A 19,493-nucleotide genomic window follows, 5' to 3' on the forward strand; every position below is an offset into this window, starting at 1 on the left:
TTGAACTCAGGGATGCTTTACTACTGAACCACATCTCTAGCCCTTTGTATTTTTTATTTTGAGACAGGGTCTTGCTAATTTTAGGCCCTACTAAATTGCTGAGACTGGCCTTGAACTTGTAATCCTTCTGCCTCAACCTCCCAAGTTGCTGGGATTATAGGCATGTGCCACCATGCCAGGCTTTCTTAATTTTGAAGAATTGATAACATTTTATTTATTTATTTTGTCTGTGAAAGAGCACGCTTTATTCGGAAGCAAGAGCAGCACAGTGACCAAGAGAAGGTGCCCAATGGGCATCCTATACGTCGTACTCCAGAAGATACACAGGATGTTTTGCTAATAAAAGTCAACAAGAACATGGATTCTTCTGGGCAACTTCCCCAAACTCAACCCTCTCAGGGGTCAAGAAAACTCCTGAAGGCAACTATGGTTCACTAGAGATAGAGGCCCTCAGGGGTGCCTTCTTATTTTTTATAAAGAACATTTTCTTTAGATTTTTTGAGTCTTCATTTGTTACTTTCATTCTACGTTCTCTCAAGGCCATCAGATCTGTACAGATTGCCTTGATGTCAGCACCAGAGAGGTCGTCCTTTGCCATAATTCAATTGTCCAGGGTTACGTCATCGGCCAGTGTCACGTCATCGGCCAGTGTCATCTGGCTTGTGTGAATCTGAAAGATGGGCTTCTTAGTCTTTTCATCAGGCAGGGGGAACTCAATCTTTCTGTCAATGCGACCTGGTCTGATAAGTGCTGGATCCAGAGTTTCTGTTTGGTTTGTGGCCATGATAACTTTCACGTCTCCTCTTGAATCAAATCCATCCAACTGGTTCAACAATTCCAACATTGTCCGCTGAATCTCTCTTTCACCTCCAGAATTTGAATCCTATCTTTTGGTCCCAATGGCATCGATTTCATCAATGAACACAATGGATGGTGCGTGTTCTTCAGCAACTCGAAACAATTCCCGCACGAGTTTGGGACTGTCACCTAGTTACTTCTGAATAAGTTCAGAGCTAACCACTCTTAAGAAAGTGGCCGAGATTTGGTTTGCTACGGCTTTGGCTAACAAGGTTTTACCTGTGCCAGGTGGACCATAGAGAATGACCCCCTTCGGGGGCTTTATACCCATCTCTTCATAATATTCAGGGTGGGTGAGAGGAAGCTCCACAGTGCTGGGAGCCATTAGCCAAGTAGGTATGACAATTTCCTTGCCAGCGTACCCCATGTTGCTTAGTGGAAGGACTCGTGGAAATAGGACATTTTGCAGTGACATTGAATCTAAGGTGACCTTGCTCAAGGACCAGGGCGGATCCGGGTTTAGGGTGTTCCCGGTTTAGGATAATCCGGGTTTAGGGTGTTCCAGGTTTAAGGTTATTCCTGCTGGGAATAGGGCGTATCCTGCTGCCTGAGTTCCCCTTGAGTTCTCACGGGATTCAGACAGTATTTTTTGGGAGACAGAAGCCCAGTGGGGGTGGATTTGGGCAGAGAACGTGGATTTCCCCAGAACATGATTGTAGACGGCTGGTGTGAGTTCGGGAATAAAGAGTTGCTGTTTGAATCTACAAGCTGTGTGGTGGCTCGTGATTTTGTGCCCAGCCAGACTGCGGCACCACAGATTCCTTAATTTCCTGGATTCGGTTGTCCAAACCCCTAATATCTTCATAGGTCTCCAGGAGGGCCTTTTCCACCTTCATCACTGTGACCAAGGGATCTGTGTCATCCATCAGCACTCCTATCATGGCATGCACTTTGTGGTTGAGCAGAACTGAGCAGCCTGGTTCCAACAGATCCTTGTCCACAAATGAAAGGATGCTGACATAGTGTTCTGAGCCCACAGATGTGGACACGATGGCGTGATTGTCATCAATGATCTCTTCCAAAGTTCCTACTGACATTGGGGTCCCCCTCAGATCATCCACCTTTGATCTTTCCTCCTCTTGCTTTTCTTCTAATGGTTTCATTTGTTCTTGATTTCTAATGAATTCTTCTTCCATGAGAAGATAATGTTTAATTCTTTCTAACTTCAGTAATTTCAAGCGACACTGAGTGTGAGGTGTCACCAGTGGGAGTTTGCTGGCAGCATCTGGTCCCTTTGTTTTCTTCTTCTTTTTCCGCACTCTGGTTGGTACAGGAGGTTCATATTTTTTTTTTCTTATCCTTGTCATCGTTCTTGCCACCTCCAGGACCATGACCACCACTCTGACTTTGACCCATCTTGCCGAAGAATTGATAACACTTAAAGTGACCTTTGAAATGGGTGTAAAAGAGGAAAGGGAATCTATTTTTTGAGTTACTGTTACATGCCAGGAGCTTAATTACATTATTTGATCCTTATACAACTCTTCAAAGTAGATATTACATTTATTTACAAATGTGGAAACAGTTTTTATTTTTATTTTATTTTATTTATTTATTTTAAAGAATATGTTTTTTTTTTTAAGAGAGAGAGAGAGAGAGAGAGAGAGAGAGAGAATTTCAATATTTATTTATTTTTTTCATTTTTTGGCGGACACAACATCTTTGTTTGTATGTGGTGCTGAGGATCGAACCCGGGCCACACGCATGCCAGGCAAGCTACCACATCCCCAGCCCTGAAAACAATTTTAAAGGGATAAAATTATTACCTCAAGAATCCAGAGCTATTAAGCAGCAGAGATGGGATATGAACCCAAGTCTTGTCTGTCTGATTGTTAGCTTTTCCTACAGTATTTAAAAATGCAGGTGACACAAGGAATATAAAGGTAATCCCAGCCTTACAATTTAAGAACAGAGCTGAACATGTACACAGAGTAGAAGGCAGAATGGGATCAATCCAGCTGTCCATCTTCTCCATGTTTATACACCCAGGGTGCCAAGTGGTGCTAAAGAGAAATTACACAGAATGGTACCACTATAAATATATGACTTCTGAATGTGGGAATTCTTTCACTCATTCATTTGAGAACTATTTCAAAATTCTTCCTTCCTCAAAACTCTGGCCCTGCTGGGGAGACAGCTCAGTGGTAGAACACTGGCCTAGCATGCATGAGGCCCCAAGTTTAATCCCTAGTGCCATAAGAAAAAAAACCCTGTGAAATAAAAAAGCACTACCACCACTACTACTACATAGCAAATAATAGTAATAAATAATCTTGTTCTGCTCTACATTAAAACAAAACAAAACAAAACTCTGACCCATTCATGCCTCTTTCCATTAGAAAACATCCATTAAATAGAAACTCCTTAAATTGTTACCACCAGTTAGAGTTTGGATGAGTGTCCTCCAAAAGTCCATGTGTTAAAGGCTTGGTCTCTAGCTTGGCACTATTGAGAGACGGTGAAGACAATTCAGATAGGGCTTAGTCCAGGTCTTTAGGTCACAGGGGGCATATCCTTTAAGAGAATAGTGGGATCCCAGCCTATTTCTCTTCCTCTTTTTCTTTCCAGCTATGAGGTGTGAAGTTTTGTTTTGCCATGTGTTCTCACCATGATATGATGTCTTGTGATGTAACCAGAAGCAAGAGGGCCAATCATGTACTGAAATTTCTAAACCATAGGTCAAAATAAACCTTTTCTCTTTATAACTTGATTATTTCAGATATTTGTTATAGTGTTGGAAAGCTGACTAACATTCCAACAAATCTCCAAACTTACTTTTATCCTCACACAATCTTTCTACTCTTCTAATTGAAGAAAGGTGATACTTTGGTCTAAAGCTAAATCCCATCCATTTGCTGTAGCTCTCCTCCTTTCCTTTCCCCTGGCTTTTGGAGCTCCATTAGGAGCCAGGTGTGGTGGCGCATGCCTGTAATCCCAGCAACTCAGAGAGCTGAAGCAGGACGATTGCAAGTTCGGCGCCAGCCTCAGCAGTTTAGTAAGACACTAAGCAACTTAGTGAGATCTTATCTCAAAATATAAAAAATGAAAAGGGGTATAGGTGTGGCTCAGTGGTTAAATGCCCCTGGGTTCAATCCCTGGTAACAAACAAACAAACAAGATACTTTTCCTAGTCTCAAAAATTTATTTCTGAGAAAATATGACCAAATACATATAAAGAAAAGCAGTATTAGGGACTAGGGAGTATAGCTCGGTACTGCTCGTGGTAGTACACCTGCCAAGCATGGGAGCACTGGTGAGGCCTGGGTTCCATCCCCAGCACCACAAACAACAAACCACCCCCGCCCCACCCAGAAAAAAGCAGAGTTAGAAGTTCACCGGTGATCAGGAACTCTTATATAATTTAAGGCAAATATGAGTGTATGAAAACTAAAGGTAATTAATTAAGATTCCTGAGAGATAATCTCAAGAAAAATTCCACTCCAAGAGAGTACATTTCTTATACTCAAAATCTTTTAAACTAAATGTCTTTAATTTTTACTGTTTACTAAGAGTGAGATCATGAGTTGATCGTTTTCCTTTTACCTCTTTTTTTTTTTTTAACCTGATTATTTAAGGCTAATATTTTATTTACACTAGGTCTTACTCTTAGTACCCTTGAAGACATTTAAGTTTAAAACAGATATGACCTACCTGAAGGAAACAGAAAAAAGTTATTCTAAGGAATCAAAAGTAAAACATGGGAAAAACAGATGATAACACCTGGATAAGGCATTCAGCTTTGAGTTTTCTGGCAACTAAGACAAAAAGGAAACATATTAAATTATAAAGTTTTCATTTTTTTTGACAAAAATAAAGATATAACTTCTTCTACAGAGGCAAAAACTTTCCTGGAACTCGTGCAAGCAATAACTCTTCTTGAAATCTGATGTTTAAACAGAACTAAGGAGAAAGACTTTTTTCTCCCCTGGGGAAAAAAATGGATTTACTTCTAATTTTGACAGTGTGTAATCATGGTTGAATCATTTAACTCTTATCAGCATCAGTTTCATCTGTAACCAGGGGGTGGAGGGGACAGTGGTATTTACCAGTGGACTGTAGTAAAGATTAAATTAGATAATATATGTGGAAGTATTTAGTAGACTGCCTTAAGTACTTTTACAAAACAAAGAGAAATCACACCAGACTTTGTTTTGATCTTCTTTCTGTAAAAGCTGAAGGCATGATAATAAATTGTGCATTAATGGAAGGAATTTTATGAAGAGAGCGATCTTGTCTTTTCTCCCCAGGCGGAATATCTGAGACAAAGAGAATTTCTTTTTTTATTGGTGGTGCTCACTCAGGACAGAACTTCTTGCATGCTAGGCAGGTGCTCTACCACAGAGTCACACCCCCAGCTTTCTCCACTCTGATTTATGGTTTCACTGAATAAGGGGACAAAATCTGGAGAATTTAAGCCAGACACAGTGGCTTAATACCTGTAGTCCCAACAACTCTGAGGCTGAGGTGGGAGGATCACCTGAATTTATGAATTTAAGACCAGTCTGGGCAATATAGACCTCAAAACAAAACAAAACCAAGGCAAACAACAAAAACCCAACCCTCTCTCCAAAAACCCTTGAATTTAGAAGAGAACTCAAATTCAATTTACGATAGAAAAATTTTTTAAAAAAATATTTTTTAGTTTTCAATAGACCTTTATTTTATTTATTTACATGTGGTGCTAAGAATTGAACCCACTGCCTCACACATGCTAGACAAGTGCTCTCCCACTGAGTCACAACCCCAGACCCTCAATTTATGATAGAAATTTTAAGTTAGCATTTTATAGTGCAAATCCTTTTTTTTTTTTGGTCCAGGGATTAAACCCAGAAACTCTTAATTATTGAGCCACATTCCCAGCCCTTTTAAATATTTTATTTATATTTTACTTTATGGCTTAGTTGCTGAGGGTCTTGCTAAATTGCTGAGGCTGGCTTTGAACTCATGATTCTTCAACCTCCCAAACTGCTGATATTATAGGCGTGCTCCATTGTCCGGTTTAAGCAAATTCTTTAACTTAACATGTTGAAGGCAGCTGAACTTTGTACTCCGAAAAGACAACCTAAAATGCTATTTTTTCATACCTACTTTCTCTTTGTATTTTTATATCATTTAAAAACTATTAAAAAACATAATATTAGACTATTATTTTTGTAAGAAAAGTTAAGGCTAAAAATCACCTAACACTTAACTCATAATTACAAATATATGGAACTATTTCCTGAATATATAAATACTAAAAACTTATAGCATTGGAAGCCAATATGCAGTTTTGAAAATCTTTAGAATACAACTTAACTCTCAGTATGGGAATAGATACTTTTAAGTCAATATTTTTGAGCTAATACTAATATAGAAAGTATAAACTCTTTGTGGGCAGGTTTCAAATGTTTTAGAATTTTTTGTTTAGAATTGTCCTACTTGGCCGGGCACAGTGGTACATGCCTGTAATCCTGACAGCTCGAGGCAGGAGGACAGCAAGTTCAAAGCCAGCCTTAGCAATTTAGTGAGGCCATAAGCAACTTAGCAAGACTCTGTCTCTAAAAAAATATTAAAAAGGGCTGGGATGTGGTTTAGTGGTTAATGCCCCTGGGTTCAATCCCCAGTACCCACCCCCCCCCCCCCCAAAAAAAAAAAAAGAAAAAAAAATTGTTCTACCTGTTTTCTTTTTTTCATTTAATTTCATTTTCACCAAGTGAGTTGGTGATCTCATTCACATTACAGGAACATGTACGGCCTCATCATAACTAAGTAACTGCTGAAAAGTCAAGCTAGAGCTCTTTAATAAAATGAGAAACTTTAAAATGTTTACTTGTTCTCTTTTTAAATTGCTCATTTGAATTGTTGAAATTTTATTGATTAAAACTATGACTTAAATTAGGTAATTTTTCCAGGCCCTTGATTAGTGTGATGTAAACTAGTAGCCTTGGGTACAAACTGTCAAGAGGCAGTGGCTCTTGGGTGTTGACCCTGAACCTGGCACTGCCCTGAGAATGGCGCCTCCTTAACATTTTGTGCTCCAGGTGCCTTACTTGCCTCACTCTAGTAATGGTTCTGATTTTCACTTTCAAAAATATTTATCAAACGTTAGAGGGAAGAGGGGTTAGGGCTTAGTTCAGTAATAGAGTATTTTCCCAGCATGCTCTAGACTCTGGGTTTGATCCCTAGCATAGAAAAAAAAAATCGGTTATTTATTTACTTATTTACTTGTGGTGCTGGGGAGCACCACACTGATCCATATTCCTAGTCCTTTTAAATTTTATTCTGAGTCAGGGCCTCAGTAATTGCTGAGGCTGGCCTTGAATTAGCAATCCTCTTTCTTCAGCCTCCAGAGTTACTAGAATTGCAAGTGTATGCCCTGCGCCCTCAATTATTTTTATCTGACCCTTATCTATTGGTTATTCTGAGCATGTGAACTTCAAAACCATAAATATTCATAAGTGAATAAATCAATATTCATGAAATGAATAAACCAATCCTATGTAGACCCTTTGTTTTGTTGGGCAAATGATCAAGTGAATGGCCGAGCGTTTCCTGGGGTCAACAGTGGTGATCTTTCTATATAACCAGCCTGCATAGACCTTTGCATCTTAACACACTATGCATGTTGGTATTTAATGGTTCTTAGAAAAAGATAACAAACTTGGGTCTGATTTTCTTTACTAAGCTTTAATTTTTACTTTGCTTCAAAAAAAAAAAAAAAAAAAAAAAACAAAAAAAAACACTGCTTTTCTTTAGATGGCTGGTATTATGAAGAGCCCAACATTAGATTATTAACTATAATTTCCAAGTGAAGATATACTGTCAAATACATAAAAACTACCTGATAATTATTTAATTAGATATGCACCCATACAAATTTCACTGATGCCTTGCAGTAGCAGGAAATGCATATAAGTAAAACTTTTCAGTTATTATTTGGACTCATTTCAAGTGATTGCAAATATGACATAAAATATATGAATTAAAATTGCTTATATGTAGTGTGTAGCATATTTCTTTAAAATAAAATGAGAACCTCCACTCTAAAGAAAGAAAGAAAGAGGAAGAAAGAAAGAAACTGTTATGCAGCTTTATGGAAAAAAATGTTGTTGATATGACTGACTAGACATCAGTAATTATTATACTCTGTTAAATATTCAACTTCAAAAGCATGTGAAAATTCCACATAATGAATGAATCAGGCTTTCACAGCAGAAAAACAATGATTTGAAGGCAGAATTCTAGGAATAATTGGGGGAAAAGAAAAGAAAAAGACTGGGGATGGGATGTAGTTCAGTGGCAAAGCACCCCAGGTTCAATCCCCAGTACGAAACAAACAAACAAATGAAGTCATTTCTAAGATTAAGACAATCCTTCAATTCCTCTGACACCATTTCTAAGATATGTACCTTAAAACTGCTTCCAGTAATAGTCCTTAATATATCTTTCTCAAAATATATTTATAGTAACTTCTTCCTAAATGGCTGGTATACCTTTTCCAGACTAGGAAACAATGTTTTTAGGATACTCTTGAGTCAGTGATCTGCTTTGAATGTATCTTTCTCTTTTAGGATACCAAAATGATAAAGATGGCTAAAATGAGGCATTAGATAGGCCAGTGGTAAAAAATGGTTGGATTATAAACTAGGCTTAACAATACCAAGTGTTGTCTAGGATGCATAGTTACTAGAACTCTCATTCATTGCCGGTAGAAATGCAAAAGTATACTCATTTTGCAGGGTGTGGTGGCACATTCCTGTAATCCCAGCAACCCAGGAGGCTGAGGCAGGAGGAAGATCACAAGCTCAAGGCCAGTCTTAGCCACTTAGCAAGGTCCTAAGCAACTCTGTGAGACCCTGTCTCTATATAAAAAATTAAAAGGGCGGGGGATGTGGTTCAGTGGTTAAGCATCTTTGGTTTCAATCCCCTATACCAAAAAAACAAAAAACCCCACTAATTTTGGAAAAGTCTAGCAGTTTCTTATAAACATTCACTTTAATTACCATTTACTCAGTTTGTGTCCCAGGGTATGTACCCAGAGAAATGAAAACTTAGGTTTACACAAAAATCTATATACAGCTATTTTATTCATAGATTAAATTAAAGCTGCTTTATTTATAATTTCATAATATATTACATCAAAATATTAATATAATAAATCAATAATTATAATATTAATATACCATATTATTTTATTTGTATACATCTGAAAATGGAAATGACTTAAATATCTATCAACTAGTGAACAGACCAACAAACTGTGGTAGGCCTATAAAACGAACTATCCCATTCAGTAACTGAAAAAAGCCAGACTCAAAAGGCTACATATTGGGGCTGGAGTTGTGGCTCAGTGGTAGAGCACTTGCCTAGCATGCGTGAGGTGCTGGGTTCAATCCCTGGCACCATATAAAAATAAAACAAATAAAATAAAGGTATTGTGTCCATCTACAAATAAAAAAATATTTTAAAAAAGCTACATATTGACAATTTTAATTTTTTATGACATCATGTGAAAGGTAAAACTGTAGAAAATAGATTAGTGGTTGTTAAGGCAGGGGATGATTAGGGAAAAGGGGCAACTACCAAGGGTGCATGGGAGACTTATTGGGGTGGTGAAATTATTCAGTATATTGACTGTGGTAGTAGTTACAGATTGTATGTTTGTCAGAAAAAACCAGAAATGTATGCCAAAATGAGTGACTCTTACTGTTTGTATATTGTACCTTAATAAATAAGACTGAAAAAACAAAACAAAACTGGGCATGTATCTTGGGTACTAACTAGCATTTGGTAAGCCACTTAAAACTCATTTTTCTTCCTACAAAATGGGGATAATTATTTTAAAAGATTTCTGTTAAGGAACAAATGAAATAAAATAAAAGAACTGCATGAACTTTAAAGCTCAATACAAGTATTGTATATTAGGAACTGGGAGTCCACTCATACATAGACAGAGGCACACTAAAGAAATTTATTGTCTCATGGCAGAAAGAGATAAAATAGATAATGAATAAATAATGTGGAAATTCAGTGATAGAAATGTGAACAAATCAATACTGGTCAACAAGAGAAAGGGCATTCCAGAAATAAGAATTGACTCCAAGAATAAAATATATCACAAGTTGAATGAAAAGGGCCGGATCACAGTGAGATGCAAACACGAGAAGTTGTTAATGAACAGAGTCAAATGGGATCCAATAATCCTAACCCAACATGGATTCTGAAAATGCTTAAAATGGTAAAAATTATTATAAGATGGAAAAAGTACCTCACGATGATTTAGAAGTTGTTCTAAATCTAGTGCCATTTGATTCTTCATCTGTAGTAAAGCTGACTTTTCTTTATTTAAGTTGCTAGAAAAAAGAAACAACCCAAAGTTTTAATAAGTGATCATGCTGGTGTAAATTTAGTTAACAAATATTAAATAGCAAAATAGTAAACATAAATCTTAAAGATAAATTAAATTTGATTTCAAGTTGGTTTGACTTAAAAGATAAATTCAATTTGTAGTTAATAAAGATATCAGACCTGTCATTTTAATGCTTAATTTAATGATTAGCCTAGTCATTTTGTCAAAAGACCTTTTTTTTTTTTTTGGTATCCAGATTGCATAGCCCTTTTTATTTTGAGACAGGGTCTTGCTAAGTTGCTTAGGGTCTTGCTAAGTTGCTGAAACTGGTTTTGAACATGTGATCCTCCTGCCTTGGCCTCCAAGTCTCTAGGATTACAGGTGTGCACCATGATACCAAGCAGAAGACTCTTTCAACAGTCATTTGACAATGAAAATGAGAGGCTTTCTACGAACACTTTCTTGCCTATCATAAGCATAAAATCAGTGTTTTAAATTTGACTATTTATTCATAAAATGTAAAAAGAAAGTAAGACTAAAGATAAAAAGAAATTACGTAAGTGTAAAACATTAAAACACAAAATATAGGAGGTCATATTAAAATATTTATACTTAAAAACTAAAAGTAGTATTTTTAAATTTACTGCACACTAAATTACCAGGTATAACTGAGTTAGGTAAATGAATTAGTTTGTGATACACTTGGGAAAATAATTTTTGTCTCTGAATTCTTAGTTCAATGTTAAGTTTCTAAGTCTGCACTGTGAATTTTCCCTTGATGTGACCAATTTTCTGACAGAAGAAGGGAGAAGGTATCTATGGGCCTAATTATAAGGACATATTAATATTTTAAAAGAGAAATATCTGGGACCTGCTTTCTATTGTCTGTAGTTTTACTATTCAACATACAGAAATTAGAACAATTAAGTGAAATATTCTTCTAATGCCATCAGAATAAATTTATTCAATCAGTACTCACAAGAATTAAGAAAAGCAATAATAAACCATAATTCCTCAAATGTTCAGACAAAATTTACAAGGGTAAAATTAATGAGAATTGTTTTGCTAAATATATAAAACATCTTTATGCTATACTTTAAGAAAATGGAAAGTTTTTTTTTTTTTTTTTTTTTGGTACTAGGGATTAAACTCAGGGGCACTAGACCACTGAACCACATCCCCAGCCCTATTTTGTATTTTATTTAGAGACAGGGTCTCCCTGAATTGCTTAGTTTCTTGCAGTTGCTGAGACTGGCTTTGAATTCACAATTTTCCTGTCTCAGCCTCCCAAGCCGCTGGGATTACAGGTGAGTGCCACTGCACCTGGCTATGCTGACAATTTTTAAAGTATTAGGCAGAAGTTTTTTTTTTTTTTTTAAATGTGGTACCAGGGATTGAACCCAGGGCCTCATGCATGCTAGGCAAGCACTCTACCACTGAGCTACATTCTCAACCTCCAAAGCTTTTTTAATACAAGGAGTACATATTCTAGAAGAACTGGTAATTCCAAGGATTTAAGAAGGAAAAGTACACATACTCCTCCTTCCTAGTAATTGAGAACTTTCCCCCAGGAAGCATCTTGGAGTATCCTCTAAAAGAAAGACTAGATGCAATTCTGACTTGTGTTTCCAACTAAGTCGCTGACTCAACTATGTAGTACAAAGCACAATATACACTGCTCCATTGAACCTCAGCTTTCACATCTGTAGTAATGGAAAATATTCAGATATGCCAGAGGGATATGTGAATTATCTAATGTATGATTATATAAAGTGTTGAACTCATAAAACTCAACATAAATGCTATACAGTATTACTAACTTAGATGAAAAACAGGCATCACAGGAAAACAGTAATTAAACGCCAATAAAGGTAAGCAGCTGAGCAGAAAAACAAACTGACTTTCGGAGTTAGGCGCCAGAGATCCTACTGGGCTGAGGAGTTGAAAGAACAAAATGGTATAAAGGAAACTGAGTGTCATGCTCTGCCACAGTCCCCCAAACAGGGTAAGGATCAGGTATTTCTTAAACTAAAATTCTCTCTCTCTAGCTGGAATCATTTTGAAAATAAAATATTCTTCAAAATTAAAGTAAACTCCAGTAAACAGGACTAGGAATTTTCAAGAAACAGATAAGTTTGTATGTTCATATGTAAGTATGCACAAATACACAATATATAAACATAGCCTATGTGCAGTGCGTACGAAACAGTCTCAAATGCCAACAGGCCCATTAAATAAAAAGTAGTGTAAAGGGAATGAACAGTTGCAGTAATTAAAGGATTTTGACTGGATAATTCTTTAGAAATATTTTATATATAGTGTTTAACTTTTTAAGAATAAAGTAAATATTCTATGATTAAATAGCAAACCAAGCACACAACATGAAATAAAAGGCAGGCAGATAAATGGTTTTACAGAGCAACGGTGTTGTATCTGAAAGACACTGGCTTATCACAAATAGTATGAACTCCATGGACAACATTTTTGTGATTAGAAGACCTGGATATACATTTTCAAAGTCTTTTCTTCATTATAATACACTCAAGTCATAAGAAACTACCTTCAACATGGGAGTCTCTAAAACTTTGACATGATCATATTCACTATTCTGCTAGTATATATGTAATTACTCAACAGAAGTTTAGTCTCTGTAAGACATATTTCATAACCGTGGAAACTTACCTTTAAGAATACAAAGCTTCTATGCGTGACTCATAAAGCAACTACAAATCTCCTTATAAGCACATCTATCTCGAATGGTATATTACAGCCATAATTGTTAAATTCACTGTTAATTATTACTTAGAAATTCATGTTTATGGCTGTTTTACCTGCTATATGAAAACATATTCCTGATATATTGTTCCTTAACTTCCTGGATCATTATACTCTGGCTTAGCCATGTAAGAGAAGTTGACAATGTAGTCTTTTCTTCTTTAGTTACTAGTTAAGAATAAACTGAGATCTGACACCAGGGAAAGAAAATTATGCTAATTATTCTCTTTGAATGCTTTCTTTGGTTCTTTAGTAGAGAAAAAACTATATTGCCCAGGCTGTCTCTTGCAGTTTGGTAGAGGAGAGTTAACAGTTCTACTTTTAGGTTGGTAAATACTTTAGTGATAGGGAACTTGAAGCAGTTAGCAGTGACATCTCAAATATAAGTTTTCAACACATTTTTAGTGATTTTGTTACACTGTATATTTGCTTTAACCTTTTTAGAAATTGAATATATATTGTATGAATAGCTAGATGTGCAAGGGGTGAGTGTGATATGGAGGTATCATTTAATTTTCTAAGGAAAGCACAAAATTATTTTGTTCTTTAAAACAATTCTTATTTATGCTGGCACATGCCTGTAATCCCAGTGGCTGGGGAGGCCGAGACAGGAGAATTATGAGTTCAAAGCCAGCCTCAGCAATTTAGCAAGGTCTTAAGCAACTCAGTGAGACCTGTCTCTAAATAAAATACAAAAAAGGGCTGGGGATGTGGCTCAGTGGTTGAGTTCGATCCCCGGTATCAAAAAAAAAAAAAAAAAAAAAAAAGAAAAGAAAATAAATCTTATTTATAAGCTAGAAAAGCATTTTTAATAATCATTTGATGTAAATACTCTTTACAACTAAAATCAACACCCACCAAAAAAGAACAGGCATTTTCAAAAACAACAATTTACTAATCTTTCTGGATGAACCATCTACTGCTTAAATTTTTGAATTAGTAAAGGAAAAAGGGAGTGGAAGTTACATTTACCGAATTTCTCACATGTGCCAGAAGGTTTTTTTTTTTTTTTTTTTTGATACTGGGAATTGAACCCAGGGTGCGATATCACTGAGCTATATCCTTAGTCCTTTTTATGTTGAGATAGGGCCTTGATAAATTGCTGAGACTGGCCTAAACCTTGCAATCCTCCTGCCTCAGCCTCCTAAATTGCTGAAATTACAAGTGTGCCACCTGGCAGGCCCTGGCTAGAAGCTTTACATGTGTTAGTGTGTTTAATTTTCTCAACCATGCCTTGATGTTCACATTATAATCTATCTATCTATATATTTATTATTATTTTTTTTAATTAGCTACACATGACATTACAATGATCTTGGCAATTTGAATCATTGGGGAATAATTTTATAGATACATTCACCATAAGAGAAGAAGCCAGGCTGATGTGTATTCAAAACCCAGGATAAATCTACTGTAGGACTTAAAATGCCATTGGCTCAAAGTAGGGTGAAAAATTGAGGGTTTACAGAATTGTAAGTACAGTGATCCAGCTTACTAGATTCAACTTGTTGACTGAGCTGTCACTTTTATGCCATCATCATATCACATCACTTCATTTATGTAACCAGGGTACAACTAGAGTTGCATCTCAAATGCTACAATTATATGACTGGAAGCACTTTGCTTTTTCAAATAAGAAGTTAGTTCTTCAATTGAGAGCAAGCTTTCATATCCTGTGAAATATCTATTCAGGATCTAAGAAATTATGATATGATAAATTTATAAAACAGTGTTAAAACACTTAGATGTTTAGCTAAAATTTTTTGCTATTTAATTCTATAATTGGCATAACTTTAATGATTACAGTTGCTATTAAAAGGAAGTCTTGATTTTTTTTTTAACCAATTTCAATATATTTTGAGAAATATAATTTCTCTTTTATGGTGCTGGGGATTAGATCCAGTGCCTTGCACATGCTAAAGAAGTGCTCTACCACTGACCTCTACATACCCAGTCTTTTTTTATTTTGAGACAGGGTCTATCTAAGTTGCCCAAGCTGACATTTGGGACCCTCTTGTCTCAGCCTCTGGAGAAGCTGGGATCACAGATGTGTACCACTGCATTTGGCTTAACATATACATATTTAAAAGGTAAGATAAATACTAATAAAAGCAAATGTTTACTGAATATTTATAATATTTAGGCATTAAACTACATCTATTATAAAAATAATAAACTATAAATCTCAGAACAACCATATGAATTAGGTGCTTTTATATCTTTTATTTTTATTTATTTTTTATGTGGTGCTGAGGATTGAACCCAGTGCCTCACGCATGCCAGGCAAGCGCTCAACCACTGAGCTACAACCCCAGCCCCAGAATTAGGTTCTTTTAACAATGGGTTCATTCACAGATGTGGAAACTGGATGGCTATGCTGTTCAATACCACAGCCATTAGCCACAGAAACAACTAAAATGAAAATTAATTTAATTAAAATAAAAAATTTAGTCCCTCAGTAATACTACCTTCATTTCAAATGAACATTGAATACATGTGACAAGTGCCTAACGTACTAGAGAGTGCAGATATGGAATATTTTTATTATTGCAGAAAGTTCTATATGACAATGGAGGTTTAGAGAGTTTCACTTACTTGCTTCAATTCAACGCTAAGTACTGGGCTAGATTTGAGTTCATGTAACCAGTCTATAAGGCCTGCCTTCCCTTTTGAAATTTTTTCTTTTGGATTTAACCCAAGGGCTACCAATTAGCTACATTGGTAGAGGGTCCCTTTTTATATTTTATTTTTGACAGGATCTCACTGAGTTGCTAGGGCCTCACTAAACTGCTGAGGCTGGACTCAGACTTGCAGAAATCTTTTCTTTTTTAAACAAAAACAAATTTTTTATAGAGTATTTTAAGAGAGAAAATAAAACAAACCCCCACATGTCTGTCAGTCATCTAACTTCAACAATTACCAGCACGAAGCCCTACTATTTTTTCAAAACCCAGTTTTATGCTATTTTTTTTTTTGCTTTTCTTCCTTAATTATATTAATTAATGAAAATTATCTATTATTCAGAATAGATCATAGGGAGGCAGTGTGACATAATGGTTCAGAATATAGAATTAGAAATCAGACAGACATGGATTTAAATTTTGGCTCTACCACAAAGCTATAGTTAGAGGGCAAATTGTCTAATTTCTCTAGGGTTGAATATGTTCCTCTTTCTAATTTTCTCTTTTAGTTATTTTTTTCCATATTAAACATTTTTAGCCATTTCATTCTTAATAAGTATTCAAGTACATTTATTTGAAAGTATCTGTAAAAGGGGTAATTTTCCAGCTCTTTATATATATCCTCTTAATGATTATAAAGGTAAAATAAAAATATTACAAATAATTTCAAATATAATAAATATACAACATAGGAAGAGGAAATTGTATTGGAGGAGCTGGGGTTGTGGCTCAGTGGTAAAGCACTCGCCTAACATGCAGCATACTTGAGGCACTGAGTTCGATCCTCAGCCATCACATAAATGTAAAAAGATATTGTGTTCATTTAAAACTAAAAAAAAAAGAACAATTAAAAAAAATTGTATTGGAGACTTCTTCCTCAGTTTCCCTAAGAAAACCAAGTGCTGAGTAGATGATGAAAAACAATTTCTGTAGTCCCCAATAGCTGCTAATAGCATAATTAATTAATTACTGTCATTTATTATTATCATCATTATTATTATACTGGGGATTGAACCCAGGGTCACTGTTCTACTAAGCTACATCCCTATGGCTTTATTTTTTTAAATTTTTTTTTTATTTTGAAAGAGGGTCTCTAAGTTGCTCAGTTTGGTCTCAGATTTGCAGCCCTCCTGCCTCAATCTCTTTGAGTAGCTGGGATTAGAGGTGTGAGTATTTTGATGTTTAAAGCATAAATGTGATTTTAAATTTTTTTATCACATTATCAAAAATTAAGAACAGGAGTATAGTTCTGGACTAATTAACTTGGTGGGGTAAAAAATCAGACAATAATCATTCTGATTCATCAAAAAGAACACATACTTTGGAGTTAATTATGAATTGTTTAATATTTTTGGTTGTATGCCTTAGGAAACATGGATTTAATAACTATTTTCTCCTTAATGTTTTCCAATTTTTAATTCAACAATTTCAATTCCTATTTAATGCTCTGTTTTCACACTTAGGATGGGTTAATAATTTATCCAGAAAAATTTAAATTATTGCACTAATCTTAAAATTTAATAACCAAGCCAACTAACTAACCATTCATGAGTTAAAACCTTTTTCTTTCTTTTTGGTACTGGAAATTGAACCCAAATTGAACCACTGAGCCACATTTCCAGCCCTTGGAATTTATTTAGAAATAGGGTCTCACCGAGTTGCTTAGGGCCTCACTAATTTCCTAAAGCTGGCTTTGAACTTGTGATCCTTCTGCCTCAGCTTCCTGAGCTGCAGGTGTGTGCAACTGTGCCAGGCTCTTAAAACCTCTTACTTAATACGCAGTATTATTCTTTTATTTCTGTTTTTGAAATTATCATATAGATGAAGGCAAAGAATTTGAATGGAGCAAATAGTTTGGATAAGGTCTCAATAGGCAAACAAATTTCAAACTAAGGTAGTGAAAGGAATTCATTTATGTACATGTAGCTAATTCATAGGTTATTCCATGTAAAGAGCCAGGGGAAGAAAAGCCTAAAAATTCCTTGGCAAAGTCAATATGAATTTAAGTAAATGTGTACACATTATTTATTTAAAAAGTCATTTTAACTCCATAAATGGCATCTGGTTATAGTCTTTTTGGCCAATCCACATCCCATTAGACAACTCTAAGAAAACAAGTACAGGGCAGCTTCTGTGTCCCTAGAAAGAATGGAATGTTTTTTTAAGTTTATTTTTATTTTTTGTAGATGGACACAATCTATCTATCCATCTATCCCTTTTTTAAAAAAAATATTTATTTTTTAGGTGTAGATGGACACAACACAATGCCTTTATTTTTATGAGGTGCTGAGGATCGAGTCTGGGTCCTGCCCGTGCTAGGTGAGCACTCTACTGTTGAGCCACAATCCGAGCCCCATCCATCATGAGCACCCCATGTGGTGCTCAGGATCCAACTTAGTGCCTCACATGTTCTAGGCAAGTGCTCTACCACTGAGCTACAATCCCAGCACAGGTGGAGTGTTTTGTTAGTAAGTGTAGCACTATTATTTCCTTGCTAAAATTTCTTATCATCAGGTAGAATATAAATACCTGATGTGATGTGACCAAGTTTTCTTAAGAGAAGAATTGAATTCTCATTTAAGACTACTTTCATCATATAAATTTATTTTCACAATTTACAATCCAAAATCATCTACAACAGTATTATGTTTATAATGTCATTATTCAAACAAAAAAAATTGTAGATGGTTTACCTGACATCTTTCTCAAGTTGTGCTATACACTTCATCAATGAATCAATCTTGGAATCTCTCTGACGTACTGATTCAATGAGGTATCTGTAAGGTTGTTGCGTCTGGTTTAACATCGAATTGGCTCTGTCAAGCTAAAGAAACACAAGTTTAATTAGACTTTAGAAAATCAGATAAACTAAATTCATTCAAAGTGTCCTTGTATAAATGTAGCATACTAAACCTTTTTTTTTTTTTTTTTTTTTTAACCACTCAGCCATATCCCCAGGATGTTTTATTTTGAGATAGGTTCTTGCCAAGTTGCTTAGGACCTCATCAAGCTGCTGAGATTGGCTTTGAACTTTCGATCTTCTTGCCTCAGCCTCCCGAGCTGCTGTGATTATGGGCATGTGCCACCATTCCTAGGAGTTTTTTATATATTCCAAATAATAAACTTATGAGATATGTAATTTTCAAATATTTTCTCCCATTTGTGCATTGTCTTTACACTTTCCTGATTATGCCTTTTGAAGCATAAGATTTAATGCAAGTCTAATTTGTTTCTATTTCTTTGGTCTGTCTTTTTGATGAAATGATCACTGAACACAAGCTCATATTTTCTCTGATGTTTTCTTCTATGAAAGTTTTATATCTTTGCTTTGAAATTTAGGTCTTTGATTTACTTTTAGTTTTTGTATATGGTATAAGGTCAGGGTCCAACTTCATTCTTTTTAATGTAGACACTCAGCTTTATCTGCTCCATTTGTTGAAAAAACTGTCTTTTCCATACTAAAGGGTCTTGGGAACTTTGTAAAAAACTACTGACCACATCACATGTATATGTCTTTATTTCTGGCTCTCATTTCTATTCCATTGGTTTATGTGTCTATCTTTATGCCAGCAGCACCCAATTTTGATTACTATAACTTTGCAGTAAGTTTTAATATCTGGAAATGAGCTCTCCATCTTTATTTTTCCTAATCAAGAGTGTTTTGGCTATTAGAGGTCCCTCCCTTAACGCTTCATAGGAATTTTAGGATGGGATAGGATCTCACTAAGTTGCTGTCTTGACTTTAAACTTGTGTTCCTCTTGCCTCAGCTTCCCAACTTGCTGGGATCATAGGTATATTTAATCTGTAGATTACTTTGGGTGGTATTTTTCTCTTAACAACAGGAAAT

General features: G+C 35.5%; 1 protein-coding gene and 1 pseudogene across 3 annotated transcripts in view; both read right to left on the reverse strand.

The window, feature by feature from the left end:
• Positions 1-19,493, reverse strand: part of Pibf1 (progesterone immunomodulatory binding factor 1) — a 235,424-nt gene that overhangs the window by 34,352 nt on the left and 181,579 nt on the right. For all 3 annotated transcript variants that reach the window (XM_071611456.1, XM_027938068.3, XM_071611455.1), the window contains exons 15-16: positions 18,339-18,469; positions 10,109-10,193 (exon numbers count right to left, since the gene is read on the reverse strand). In XM_071611456.1, coding sequence (XP_071467557.1) covers positions 10,109-10,193; positions 18,339-18,469 — 216 coding nt within the window. The remainder of the gene's footprint in view (positions 1-10,108; positions 10,194-18,338; positions 18,470-19,493) is intronic.
• On the reverse strand, positions 221-2,214 carry LOC114094885 (26S proteasome regulatory subunit 4-like; annotated as a pseudogene).

The sequence above is a fragment of the Marmota flaviventris genome, chromosome 4 (genome assembly GCF_047511675.1).
Source record: "Marmota flaviventris isolate mMarFla1 chromosome 4, mMarFla1.hap1, whole genome shotgun sequence".
Lineage (NCBI taxonomy): Eukaryota > Metazoa > Chordata > Mammalia > Rodentia > Sciuridae > Marmota > Marmota flaviventris.